Source organism: Oratosquilla oratoria, unplaced genomic scaffold, assembly GCF_046742065.1.
Source record: "Oratosquilla oratoria isolate Oo_2021 unplaced genomic scaffold, ASM4674206v1 SCAFFOLD50, whole genome shotgun sequence".
Taxonomy (NCBI): Eukaryota; Metazoa; Arthropoda; class Malacostraca; order Stomatopoda; family Squillidae; genus Oratosquilla; species Oratosquilla oratoria.
Window position 1 is genome coordinate 877,497 of NW_027467714.1, and position 14,633 is coordinate 892,129.

The 14,633-nt window shown below is 37.3% G+C and overlaps 2 protein-coding genes across 15 annotated transcripts in view; one reads left to right on the forward strand and one right to left on the reverse strand.

The window, feature by feature from the left end:
- Window positions 1-14,633, forward strand: part of osp (myosin phosphatase Rho interacting protein outspread) — a 600,580-nt gene that overhangs the window by 284,088 nt on the left and 301,859 nt on the right. For all 14 annotated transcript variants that reach the window (XM_076182079.1, XM_076182084.1, XM_076182083.1 and 11 more), the window contains one exon: window positions 9,373-9,600. In XM_076182079.1, coding sequence (XP_076038194.1) covers window positions 9,373-9,600 — 228 coding nt within the window. The remainder of the gene's footprint in view (window positions 1-9,372; window positions 9,601-14,633) is intronic.
- Window positions 1-14,633, reverse strand: part of LOC143023539 (uncharacterized) — a 279,586-nt gene that overhangs the window by 61,139 nt on the left and 203,814 nt on the right. The window lies entirely within an intron of this gene.

Here is a 14,633-nt window from a genome sequence, read left to right on the forward strand (position 1 = left end):
CACCTTTAGTTATGCCAAAGGGGTAATTTTTAATAGAGATCTCTATGACTGAGGAGGATGAAATTTTAGAAATGTACTCAACTAATGTTTGGAAGGTTTTTAAAATCCCTTGTTCTTCTATGATTATCCTAACTTTTTCTGGTGAAGATCTACCTCATTATGTAGAGATAGAAAAAGAGATTGTTTATGTGAAGCAGTTTAAGCCTTGTCCCCTTCAGTGCTTTAACTGCTATGGATTTGGCCAGCCTTCCTGCCGATGTGCAAGAGACAAACTGTGTTTGATATGTGTTCAGCCTGAGCATGGGGATTGTTCACCCAAGTGTTTGTATTAATTGTAAAGGAGAGCATAATGCCAGGGATAAGAACTGCATAATTTATAAGAAGGAACAGGAAGCATTACTAAAAGCCCATTCAGAACATATTAGTGTTGGTCATGCTAAAAGACTACTAGCTAATTCTAAAAGATAGTGATGTTGTTAAAACAAATAGTAAAGTGGGTCAACCAACTGTAGAACCCAATAGAAATAAAAATGCCAATATGAATTCTTCTGTTAGCACTGAACCCAAGCCTCAGTGTAAAAGTGTTACTATCAAAGGAAAGAAAAAAATAAATTATGAAAAAGATATAGACAAATGTAAGGATCAACCTAAACTCTTTTACAGATACATAAATGAAAAACTAAAGGGTAAAAACGAAATAGTGAAATTGCATGAAGGAGATAAAGAATATATAGATGACACAGAGGTGGCAGAAGTTATGGTCAGACATTTCAGGTCTGTTTTAACAATTGAGAGCTCATAATTTTGGGAAGATGGACAACAAGAAAGATTACCCATAATGAAAGAAATAAAGGTAACGCAAAAAGAAATAAGAGACCAAATATAAAACCTAGATGTCAGGAAATCGCATGGACCAAATGGAATCGCAAATTGGATTCTGAAAGAGTGTATAGACGAACTGAGAGATAAACTATACAAGATAATAGACTTCTCACTCAAAGAAGGAAAGGTACTGCAAGATTGGAAAGATGCAAACATAGGAGGAAATAGGGAAGATCCTACAAACTTCAGACCGGTATCCCTTACAAGCACAGAAGCAAAAATGTGCGAAAAAGTTGTCAGAAACAAATGGACGAAACACTTGGTAGAAAATAAAATAGTAAACCCTAAACAATTTGGCTTTAGAAGTGGAAGACAGTGCACCACAAACCTAATCTGCTTTTACTTGAGATTAATTGAGATAATACAAGAAAGAAATGGCTGGGCAGACTGCACCTTCTTGGATTTGCAGAAGGCATTCGACAAAGTACCACAAAAAATTAATAAGAAAAATTGAAATAATAGGAATACAAGGTAAGCTGCTGGAATTGATGAAGGATTTCTTGACTGGGAGAAAAATGAGAGTGCTACTTAGAGACAAAAATTCAAACTGGGAAGACGTGAAAAGTGGCATCCTGCAAGGCTCTGTATTGGCTCCTTTAATGTTTGCCATATATATAAATGATATGGATGAGGGAGTAGATTGTTACATGAACTTCTTTGCTGCTGATGCCAAATTACTAAAGAAAATAAGAATAGAAGAAGATTGCAGATTGCTGGAAGAAGACCTAAACAAAATATGGGAATGGAGTCAGAGATGCGAGATGAACTTCAACATTAAAAAATGTAGCATAATGGAATCTGGAAGAAGCAAAAACAGAGTATCGAGTCAATATAAAATTGGAAACAAATAAAAAGTAAAAAAAAAGTTGATTCAGAAAGGGACCTGGAAGTAATCATCTCAAGTGACTTGACACCTGATAAATATGTAAATGAATTATTAGGAGAGACTTATAACTTATTAAGATCACTGAAATTGGCCTTCGACTACATAGATGAGGAGATGGTAAAAAAAAATAGTTGTTACATGATAAGACCTAAACTAGAATATGCTGCAACACTGTGGGCACCTAGCACAAAGAACATAAGAAAATTAGAAAGAATCCAAAGAGCAGCGACAAAAATGGCACCCACACTGTCAGATTTGACATATGAACAAAGATTGGAGAAATTACATCTATCAACATTGGAACAGAGAAGAGAAAGAGGTGATTTGTCGACCATTTACAGAATTATGAAAGGGTTAGAAATTCTCAATAGAGATGACTTATTAAAGTGGGACAAAAGAGAAACAAGAGGACATGAAAAGAAGCTAAAGAAGAACAGTTACAGAAGAGACCTGAAAAAAAATAGCATCCCACATAGAATGATTGATATCTGGAACAAACTAAATGGAGAAACAGTGAACGCCAAAACTATACACTATTTAAGAATACACTCAATATCCGAGTTACGACCTAGATCGGTTCCAACCAACTGGTTGTAAGTCGAAATGGTCGTAACTCGGACCGTATACATTCGAGGTGTATACTCAAGGACATATGATGCAGAGCGTAAATCCAGCTCAAATGTTTCATTTGTGGCCTCATTGTAGAACATTCTCAGTGTATGCAAAATATCCAATACTCTTTGATTGTTATACTAAATAATAAATTAATAATAAATTGATAGGATAGGGTAAAGAAAGAAAATATATTACACAGGATTCTTATTAGAGACCGAAAATACAAATTAACACAAAGATACAAAAAAGAAAAAAAAAAAAATGCATGTAAAAAAAAAAAAAAAAATCCACTCATTGGTTGCACGTCATCTACACTTTCTTCGTGCGTATGGTCAAGGGAAAGATCAGGCAGTAGGTCTGGTGAGGCACCATGGGGGATCCGTTGGTATCCGCTGGTCGAGGCATAATTAATAAAAAGAGGTTGAAGTAATAAAGGCTTAATAACATTTAAAATAATTCCCTCAAATGTACATGAAAACAATTACAAGATTCACTTCTATGCACTGGGCTCAATCGTTGCCTCCCATGCGAAAACGTTTGGTCTCTCTTCGTAAGAAAAGAACGATAATCATAGCATAACGTTATTTCATCAAATAAATATTTTATGCATGGAATAGTACATGAGATATATTGTCTTATTGAATATAAGATATTATACTTCAGAACTCCAGGAATATCATAGACTTGGGTTAAAGCTATTTGTATCCATGTTAGTACACTACAGCTTTCGACTTTCGACCAATAGAGAACTCGAACCAGAATGAAAAGTACGAATGCAGGACTACTGTAAACCGACTGTCTGTCTTGGCTTTCGGGGAAGCGTGTATCACCGATCTGGCAAAACTGCCCTTTCTGACCATTCCCACCTGCCCTGATTATCGGTGGGAACTGGGAATCGAAATACGGTATAATATCAATTCCAGTAAAATTATGGTATATGGTAGACATCGTATGGTAGATGGTAGACACACTAAATTATGGTAGAAATACCATAATTATGGCAGACAGCGCAACCTTGGTGAGATGCTGTGCTGTCGTAATTGTCGTACGGGATGCTGGACGCCACGTGCAAGCGTACAGTAAACCAGTAAATTCATAATATTTGCATGTAGGCATCTGCTGAATGTGGTTGTAAGTACGGGTGGACGTAAGTCGCACAGGTCGTAACTCGGATAGTGAGTGTATACACCCACTCCTCGTTTAACGACCTACTCGGTTAACGACAACTCGGAGTAACGACGGGCTTTATGACAGACCAATATTCGTTTAACATAAATCTCCCAAAGTTACGACATTGTATACGATAATTAAGTTGGCTGAGGCAAATTTGTATGATGTTATAAATGAACTTGTACGGTGGATATTAGCTGTGAGGTAAAGTGTTCTGAAGCTTAGGTCTACATTACCATCCTGCAAGCTGGAAAAACTACTTGGGGTACAATATATACCGGTTGTGGTAAACTTTTAGTTTCGACCAAGGGCGCAATATAGCAATAGAAAATTAATTATTAATTTTGTAAATTATAATGTATCAAAGTAATATGCAATTTTGTGAGCGGAAATAAAAAAAAAGGGTGCTAAAACAAATTTCGTAAGTAACGAAGTCATGTCGGACAAATGGTACACCATGTTTGTTATGATAGATGCCAATGTCGAGGAAATGAAAGGATGATAAATTCGCCTAACCTAAACTAAACTAACCTAACCTGTGTTTGATAAATCATTACCTGCAAATTAAATGTCATCCGGCTCGTCCTCGTTGTCGTCGTCGTGAGAGACGTTGGCAGACGACAAGATGGCGTCCCGATCCTATGCTACCGACTTCGTTCATTAGCATATTTTCTTGTAGCATGGTAATTTTTACTTTCATTTCCGCCCACAAAATTACATATTACATTGATACATTTTAATTTACAAAATTAATAATTAGTTTTCTATTGCTATATTGTGCCCATGGTCGAAACTAAAAAAATACCCCGGTATTCAATATGGAATGTCAGCATACGCGGATTTGGTCATATACGGTAATTTTAGGAACCTAACCATGGTAAATAAACAGTAAATAAAGCTTTAATGTACTGTATAAAAGAGGGAAAATACACGAAAATAAAGTTGCATGTATTGCTGGACATTGTACATACAGTACATGTACGAATATGTATACACTTTCGCTTAACGACCAATTCGCTTAACAATGGCACGCTGGTCCCAATTGTCGTCGTTAAAAGAGGAGTGGTTGTACTAGATATGCAGAGATAAGAAAATGGGTCACTACGAGCATAGCTCTCGTCCTGTGAAATACAACTAGGTAAATACTAGATCTAATTGTTCTTCTCCACAACTTGGAATTTCTAATACTCCTCAATCCTCCTCTGCAGAGGTTCTCTCATCCCCTTTTGAGGGGTTGTCTCCTGTCCTATCTGGAGGGGTACCTAAGGTCTCCATTGCTGAAACCTCACAGAGTTCCTTCAGTAAAGCCTCATCTCAGACAATCTCTCTCCCAAACTTTGGCGCTCGGCCTTCAAGCCAAAAATTCCATAAATCAGTCAATTTCTCCCAAACTTAGGAGGCTCCCCAGTAAAGGGATTGCTGATTGGTGTGCCTCACTCAGTTGAGATGCACAGAAGCAAAGCTAAGGAGTCTGAAGCTATGCACAGTAAAAGAATCCACAGTCCACCCTCATCTCCACTAGCAAGATGCTGTAATGATTATCATTTATTTTATATTATTTGTTTTTGTTTTGTTACCATTTGTCTGATTCTCATTCATTATTAGTTATATGTCAATTTATTAACATTTACTATTTACCTGTTTGTTTATTATTTAACTATACCTATGCATTTATTTATGTATTTTATTTATTTACATTATTATAGTTTTTATTAATTCATTTATTATCATTATGATTTTTTTCTCGCATCTGACCTAGATATGGACCAAAAGGTCTCCTGTCGGCATGCTCTGCCTTTGTAATCGTTTGTAATCCTTTGTAAACACTTCAAGTCTGTTTTCACTAGAGAAAACGTACAACATTGGGATAAAGGGAAAGAAGTGACCCCCCACCCCTCTGAATGAATGAAATAATAGTAACACTGAAAGAAATAATGGACCAAATAATGAACCTTGATGTCAGGAAATCACATGGCCCTGATGAAATCGCAAACTGGGTAATAAAAGAATGCAAAGGACTAATAGACAAAATATATAACATAATAATTTGCTCACTCAAAGAAGGAAAAAAAACAGAAGACTGGAAAAATGCTAATATTGTACCAATCTAGAAAAGGAGGAAATAAGGAAGACCCAACAAATTAAACCGGTTTCCCTTATAAGCACAGTAGCCAAAATTTGTGAAAAGGTTATAAGAAGTAGATGGATAAAACATCTGGAGGAGAACAATATACTGAATCAGAGACAATTTGAATTTAGACAGGGTAGATTATGTATTTAAGGGAAGAAAGCTATGTTAATACTGACCCGCTTTTGTATGTTTCAGCATCCAGTTCGTTCTTAAATTGTATAGTTTTTGTACTTACTGCTTCTTTATTCAGCTTGTTCCAGATATCTATCACTGTGTGGAAACTATTCTTTTTCATATCTCTTCTGTAACTCTCCTTTTTGAATTTCTCTTTGTGTCCTCAGATTTTTCTTTTATCCCAGTTTAGTAAGTCGTCTCTATCAAGGACTTCCATCCCTTTCATAATTCTGTAGATGGATAGCAGGTTTCCTGTTTCTCTTTGTTCCAAGGTTGGTGGTTCGAGTTTGTCCAGTCTTCATTCGTATATCAATTTGCAAAGTGTTGGTGCCATCTTTGTCATTGCTCTTTGAATTCTTTATGATTTCTTTTATGTTCTTTTTAGTACTAGGTGTCCATAGTGTTGCAGCATACTCCAATTTAGGTCTTATCAATGTAACTAATATTTTCTTTACCATTTCTTTATCCATGAAGTCAAAAGCCTCTTTCATTGATCTCAATAAATTGAAAGTTTCTCCGACTAATTTATTGATATGTTTGTCTGGTGCCATGTCATTGGTGATAGTTACTCCTAGGTCCCTTTCTGAGTTGACTTTTTTAATTTCCTTTGTACCAATTTTGTATTGTCCCGATATTCTGTTTTTGCTTTTTCCAAATTCTATTATACTACATTTCTTGATGTTGAAATTCACTTCACTCTTCTGACTCCATTTCCAGATTTTGTCCAGGTCTTCATGTAATGATTTGCAATCTTCCTCTGTACTTACTCTCTTTAATAGTTTCACATCATCTGCAAAGAAGTTCATATCACATTCCACACCTTCATCCATGTCATTTATATATATGGCAAACATTATCAGAGCTAATACAGAGCCTTGTGGGACTCCACTTATCATTTCTTTCCAATTTGAGTACTTGTCTCTTAGTACCACCCTCATTTTTCTCCCATTCAAGAAATCTTCCAACCATTCCAATAACTTTCCTTGTGTTCCACTTATTGTTTCAATTTTTCATAGTAGCTTTTTGTGTGGTACTTTGTCAAATGCCTTTTGTAAATCTGCCTATCCATCCCTTTCGTGAATTATTTCTATTTGTCTCGAGTAAAAGCATATTAAGTTTGTGGCACATGATCTTTAACATCTAAATCCAAATTGTTTTGGATTTAGTATTTTGTTTTCCTCTAAGTATTTAATCCATTTTTGATAACTTTTTTGCATATTTTTGCTGTAGTACTTGTAATATGATGTGTTTTTACTCAAGACTGCTAGACATAATACAGGAAAGGAATGGATGGGTTGATTGTGCTCTCCTAGATCTACAAAAAGCTCTTGACAAAGTCCCACATAAAAAACTATTAAGAAAACTGGAAACCATAAGAGGGATACAAGGTAAACTACTGAAATGAAAGAAAAATGAGGGTAGTGCTCAGAGATAAGAGTTCTATTTGGGAAGAGGTGATTAGTGGACTTCCACAAGGATCATTATTGGCTCCAATAATGTTTGCTATTTATGTAAATGACATATATGAAGGTGTGGAATGTTACATGAACTTCTTTGTAGATGACACAAACCTATTAAAGTGAATACTGAAACACTGTAACTCACTGCAGAGAGATCTGAACAGGGTTTGGGAATAGAGTCAGTAGTGGGAAGAGGACTTCAACATTAAGAAACAAACAGATAAACAAAATTGTTAGTGAAACCTATAACTTGCTAAGATCAATAAAAGTGGTTTTTACTTATGTGGATGAAGAAATGATAAAGGAAATACTAGTCACACCAATAAGGCCAAAATTGGAGTACGCAGTGACACTATGGTCACCCAGTGCTAAAAAGAATATAAGAAAAATTGAGAAAATCCAAAGAGCAACTATAAAGATGGCCCCAACACTATCAAAACTGTCATATGAAGACACATTGTCAATATTAAAATTACTGACTCTGGAACAAAGAAGAGAAAGAGGTGACTTGTTGACCATCTACAGAATTATGAGAAACGTAGAAGTCCATTGATAGAGAAGACTTACCAAAATGGGATAAGAGAAATGCAAGAGGACATGGAAGGAAGCTCAAAAAGGACAGTTATAGAAGAGATCTGAAAAGGACAGCGTTTCCCACAGAGTGGTCAATATATGGAACATACTAGACAAAACAATAGTGTGTGCAAAAACAATACATGAATTTAAGTGCAAATTAGATATGAGATACAGAGACGACACGAGGAGCATAGCTCCCTTTCCCATAAAACACAACTAGGTAAATACAGCTAGATAAATACATTCAAACTTCTCTTCCTCTCTTGTGTTCCATGTTCCTGCCCCATAGCGTGCTGTTGCCACAATCACTCTTTCATACAGTCTCTTATTAGCATCCATTCCCAAATATCTATTTTTCATTACACTGTTTGATCCCCCAAGGCATTTTCTCACTTCTCCCAATCTACATTCTACCTCCACCTCCACTCCCTTTCCTGCCACATATGCACCCAAGTATCTAAAACTATCCACTAACTCTGGTATCTCTCCCTTAATACTCTTAATACTCGCTTCCAATTTGCTGCTACATTCTCCCCTTGTTTATCTTGTCACCTTTTACCCATATATAACTTCCTTCTTTCACACACCTTCTCAAACTCTGTCACTAACTTCCTCAATCCCTCCTCTGATCCTGCCACAAGTGCAGTGTCATAAGCAAACAACAACTGGCTTATCTCCCACTTAACATTTTCTTTAACCATCTTCAATCCCTGACCCATTACCCTTGCATTTATCTCTTGCATCACCCCATCCATATATAAATTGAATAACCAAGGTGACATAACACATCCCTAGCGAAGTCCCACCTTTACCTCAAACCACTTACTCTCTCCATTTCCGATTCTAACAAAGGCTGTACCACTCTCATAAAAACTCTGACTGCTCTTAAAAGCTTTCCTCCTATACCATATATCTGCAATACTTCCCACAGTGCCTTCTTTTCTACCCTGTCATAAGCCTTTTCCAAATCCATAAAAGCCGAAAAAACATCCATACTTTTTCCTAAAGTTTCTTACATATCTGGCCCCAATGGACTAGAGCCACACATCATTTTGCCTGTGATAGAGGAAATCTCTATTCATAGAGAAATGATGATACTTTATTATACTGCAATTGTCCCTCCATTAAGTTGACCCCCTACTCATGATACTGTCCTGTACCATTTCTCTGAATATTAATTTCCTTTTTACTCCAAACCCTGTTATGGGGGGAAAAGAATACTGCTAGCAAATGTTCTCACTTGAGTTGTAAGGGGTGACAAAAATGGGATGGGGATAGGACTAGGCATCCTTCTCTCTGTTGCTTAAAAAAAAAAAAAAAAAAATCATCCCTGAGTAAGGTGTAGGCCAACTGGTGGCCATTGCCAGTTATCTGGGAGCTGTGGACCTTCAAGAGAGGCCTAGGGACAATGAATTGATTGATTGATAAATATTTGTTACTTTAAGCAGCTGACAATTTAATTTTTCCTTTATTCCCAGTCCCCATGTCAAATTCCCAGCACTAAACTGGAGCTGAGCCTTGCAGAGGACCATGAAACAATCAACACCCTCACCAGTGAACTTGCACAAATGCAAAAGAAACTGGAGGTTTGTGAGGGTGATCTGGATAGATCAGAACGTGAAGTGGACAAATTGGTTAAAGAAAAGGAAGATCTGCTAGTAGAAGGGCAGAACAGCAGGAGAAGAATAGCCAGTTTGGAAATACAAGTAAGACAGCAGTTTCTCTTTCTTTTTATTTTTCTGCATACTTTTAAGCATAGCAAGAAAAAAAAATAAATATAAAGTGAGAGAGAGAGAAAAAAAGGGGGAGCAGTGGACCACACCAGTTGTGAAATGAAGTTAAGGTAGTACCATTTCACAAATTAAACTACAATGGAGATGAACTTGTTGAAATTAGGGAAATAGATATATAGCAGAAATTGGGCTCCAGGTTTTCAGCAAGACTTCATGGAATAAATTCATTGTGTAATGGGAATACAAAGTAAGTAAAGACAGGCTTTGAGATGATTGTATTTATCAGGGGTGATAATCTTCCTCGGATTTTTGGCTCTGAGGACCGTTTCTGAGATTGACATAAATTCAAGTAATTTTTTTTTTTTTTTTTTTTTTGGGGGGGGTATAGGGTCTTATTGACTGTCTGTGGCATTCCCTCACCTCTACCTACACTTAAATTAAATAACACACTCATTACAGATCCATATGACGTTGCAGAAAATTTAGGTGAATACTTCTCCAAAATTTCTAGCCCAGAAAATCACTCGCCCGAATCTCAGAAAATTCAAAATGCTCAGATTTCTCAGGATTTCAACTCAAATAGCAGAGAAATCTATAACGTTAAATTCTCCCTACAAGAATTTAAAGAAACTCTTTCCTCCACAAAAACTACAACCCCTGGTGAAGACACAATATTATATGAAATTATCAAGAATCTCCCAGAAGATGCTAAGACCTTTTTTTTTTTTTTTTTTTTTAAATCATCAACAGAACCTGGGAGACAGGTATATTACTTAAAAGCTGGAAAACTGCCATTATAATACCTATCAAAAAGCCCAATAAGAATCCTTTTGATCCATCTAGCTACAGGCCCATAGCCTTAACCAGTTGTGTCTGTAAGTTAATGGAATAGATGATAAATACCAGACTTGTTTGGTACTTAGAATCTGAAAACAAACTTTCACCCGACCAGTTCGGTTTCTGTTTAGAACAGATCCACGCTGGACCCACTGCTGAGACTATCCAACCAAATCCAACAAGGGTTCTCAAAACAGTGTCAAACGATAGGTGTTTTCTTTGATCTCGAGAAAGCCTATGACACAACTTGGAGATTTGGAATTATCCAACAATTAGATAAAATAGGCATCCGAGGTAATATGCTGAGATTCATTAACTCATTTTCATCTGATAGATTATTAAAAATTAGAGTTGGCAATAGTCTCTCGAAACAATTTATTCAGAAGGAGGGTGTCCCCCAAGGAAGTGAGTGTCACTTGTTTTGCTGTGGCAATAAATAATATTATAGAAGAAATTGCACCACCTGTAAAGAGCTCCCTTTTTGTGGATGACCTGGCAATTTATTGTACAAGCTATGATGCCATTTCAGCCTGCAAGCATTTACAAAATTCAATTAATGCTGTTAGTAGATGGGCTGACTCATGGGGCTTTAAAATCTCAACCATAAAAACCACTGCTGTACGTTTTACTCGACGTAGACGAAGAGAAGTAATTCCAACCTTAAATCTAAATGGAACCATTTTACCATATGAAGAAGAGGTAAAATTTCTTGGCATGATTTTTGACTCAAAATTGACTTGGACCAGCCATATTGATACCCTGAAGACAAAAGCCAGGAAATCATTGAACATCTTGAAAGTTATATCTAGCTTTAGTTGGGGAGCAGATAAAAGATCACTGCTAATATTATACAATACTCTTTGCCGGTCCAAAATTGATTACGGTTGTCAAATTTATTCCTCCGCTTGCAGAACTAGACTGAAGGAACTTGACACAGTTCATAATATGGGCCTTAGAATATGCTCAGGGGCATTTAGAACATCACCAGTAGAAAGCATTTATGTAGATTCTGGTGAACTGTCACTTGACCTTCGTAGAGAGGAACTAGGACTAAGACTTTTATTTAAGATAAAGACAGACCGTAAAAACCCTGCCTTTGATATTATCAAAAATGTAAATGGTGATGATTTTAAAGGTTCAAGATCTTCAAAACCCCTTCAAGTCAGAATGAATGAACAAGTAGAAGATATATCTATCAATACCCAGAACGTTTTTCAAGTGGGCCATCCACATATTCCCCTTGGATTACCCCTGAAGTATCAAAATGCTCTATAGAGGTAACCAAAAGGAACACTCCAATTGAGCAGGTGAAGTCTATATTTTTAGAACATGATAAAATACATGAAGAACACACAAAGATTTATACTGATGGATCCAAATCGAATAATGGAGTTGGATATGCTGTCATCCATAATGACACATCATACTTATCTAAACTTCCTGATTCGGCCTCCATATTTACTGCAGAAATAACAGCAATTAATCACGCTTTAAAAGTAATACATGAAACCAAAGGAGATGCATTTGTAATTTATTGTGACTCAAAGAGTGTATTGGACAGTATTAGCTGTTTTAATAGCTTTCACCCTTTAATACAAAAAGCTCAAGAGTGGCTATTTCATATTTCCTGCCAACACAAAGAGGTTCATTTCTACTGGGTTCCATCACACGTGGGAATCCACGACAATGAACTAGCTGACAATATTGCATGTTGGGAAAAAGGATTGTGGTACTCCCCAAGGTAGGCGTAGCTCCTCTTGGGGATTGGTGCCACCTGCGTAGAGCTGATGGTCAGGGGTGGTTGCTGCTGTTTGGCCCCCAACTCTTGGGGTTGGGGGGTGGTCCCACGACATAGACGCTGCAGCTCCAGGACCTAACAAATAAAATATATAACACAGACATGCACAATAACACCAAAAGATGGCTGGCCAATTATCTGGCAGGTAGGAATGCTTACGTGTCATATAATGGCCAATCATCGCACATCAGAAACATTAAGAACGGAGTACCACAGGGCTCAGTTCTATCCCCCACACTATTTAATCTATACATGCATGACTTACCCACACCAGACACCTCAGAAATACAAATCTCTTCCTACGCAGACGACATAACAATCACATGCACACATCGTAACACAGACAAAGCTGCAGAAATAATCCAGCCATACCTTGACACACTCAACACATGGTTCATCACAAACAGACTCAAAATAGCTCCAACCAAATCTACAGCAACACTTCTCACAAACTGGACAAAAGAACACAAATACATACCTCATCTCTACATCAACAACACTAATACCACACACAAACACACCGAAAATTCTTGGTGTAACATACGATACATCCATGTCTTTCAAACAATACATCACAAACATAAAAAACAAATGCACACCCAGACTTAACGCACTTAAGTCAATCACTGGAACAACATTTGGACAAAACAAAGAAACTAATATAACAATATACAAACAATGCATACGCTCAGTGTTGAATTATGCGAGTCCTGCATGGGCTCCTAATCTCAATGAGACACACCACAACACCCTTCAAATCAAACAAAACAAAGCCCTAAAAACAATTACAGGCTGCACAAATACAACACCTACAGACCATTTACACTATGAAACAAAAGTCCTCAAAGTCAAGGACCACCTCGACATGAGAGGCACACAAACACTTGCTGCAGCCACCACAAACACATCACACCCGCTACACTACATAGCAGAACACCCACACACACCAAAAAACATTAAAACAACACCCAAAGACCTTTATCACGCACAGATACTCTCTTCTCTTCCTCCACAACCACCAAATACCAGCCTCCGGAAACATATTCATAATCATATCACTCACCGCTCCATTAACACACTGAAAGACAACACACTGCTGCATGCCAGACCCCCTGATATCCACCCTTCTGAATCCTCTCTCCCACGAAAGGACAGAGTCCACTTGGCCAGACTGCGGTGCGGCCACCACCCAGCACTTCTAAGCTACCAGAAGAGGCTGGATGCCCGCTTTGTGAACAGCTGCCCAGGATGTAACACTTCACCCCATACCATACAGCACATAATGGAAGACTGCATTATACACAATCATGCACGCAAACAACACAACATACGCTCTATAAAGGATTTGTGGGAAAACCCAATTTCGGCTATGGCAGTCCTTGGGGAGACGGGACTGCTCGGACAGACAGTCTAGGGAACGACAACAACAACAACTAGCTGACAAGGAAGCAAAGGAAGCTGCACAATGTATCAACATGCCAAATACCAAGATACCACATTCTGACATGAAAAGAATAATAAAATCCCATATTTTAAACAAATGGCAAGAGCAATGATCTTTCCCAGTTTTAGCTAATAATAAGAAATATAAAAATATTAGAAATTCCATAAATCCATGGATTTCTGATTTTAACTTGATTCGCAAAAAGCAGTTTATTTGAACTAGATTAAGGATTGGACACACCCACCTAACCCATAAATTCATCCTGGATAGCGGCGGTGCACCTGAGTGTGCTCATTGTGGCACTTTGATGTCAGTTGAGCACATTCTGGTGCACTGCCCAAAGTTTTTAAATATAAAGATAAAGTACAATCTTCACTCAAAATCTCTCAAAGAGATTTTGGGTGAAGAAGCTGAAATTTATCAACTTTTTGGATTTTTAAAAGAAATCTTTTCAATGAAATTTAGATCTCTATCAAAACAATTTTATTTCTACTTTTTATCTATTTATTTTTTAACCAATTTTAATGACTTTATATTTTATCATATTTTAATCTTTTACCCACTCCTCACCAATCAGTCATGACGGCGCTGAATGACCTCCTCGGTCCCAGTGCCTGGCCACTGGCCTAAATATCATACCATACCATACAGCCAGTTCCTTTCCATTAGTGTCACATTTCCGGTGCTAAATGTCATGGAGAGGGGGTCACACTGGTTGCTCAATGTCTAATCATCCAGTTTTTGGAAATTGAACAGCACTCCAACTCTGTCTCCCACTTCACCCTGTGTCAACAACAACATTAAAGAATGTTGCTTCTACCCTCTCCATGGCATCTGCAATGGGTTCATCAAGGGCGTCATAAGCAAAGTGTTTTTTTGTGCTTCTTAATCTTTTCTCTTTGAGTACAGCCTCTACATTCATTTCCT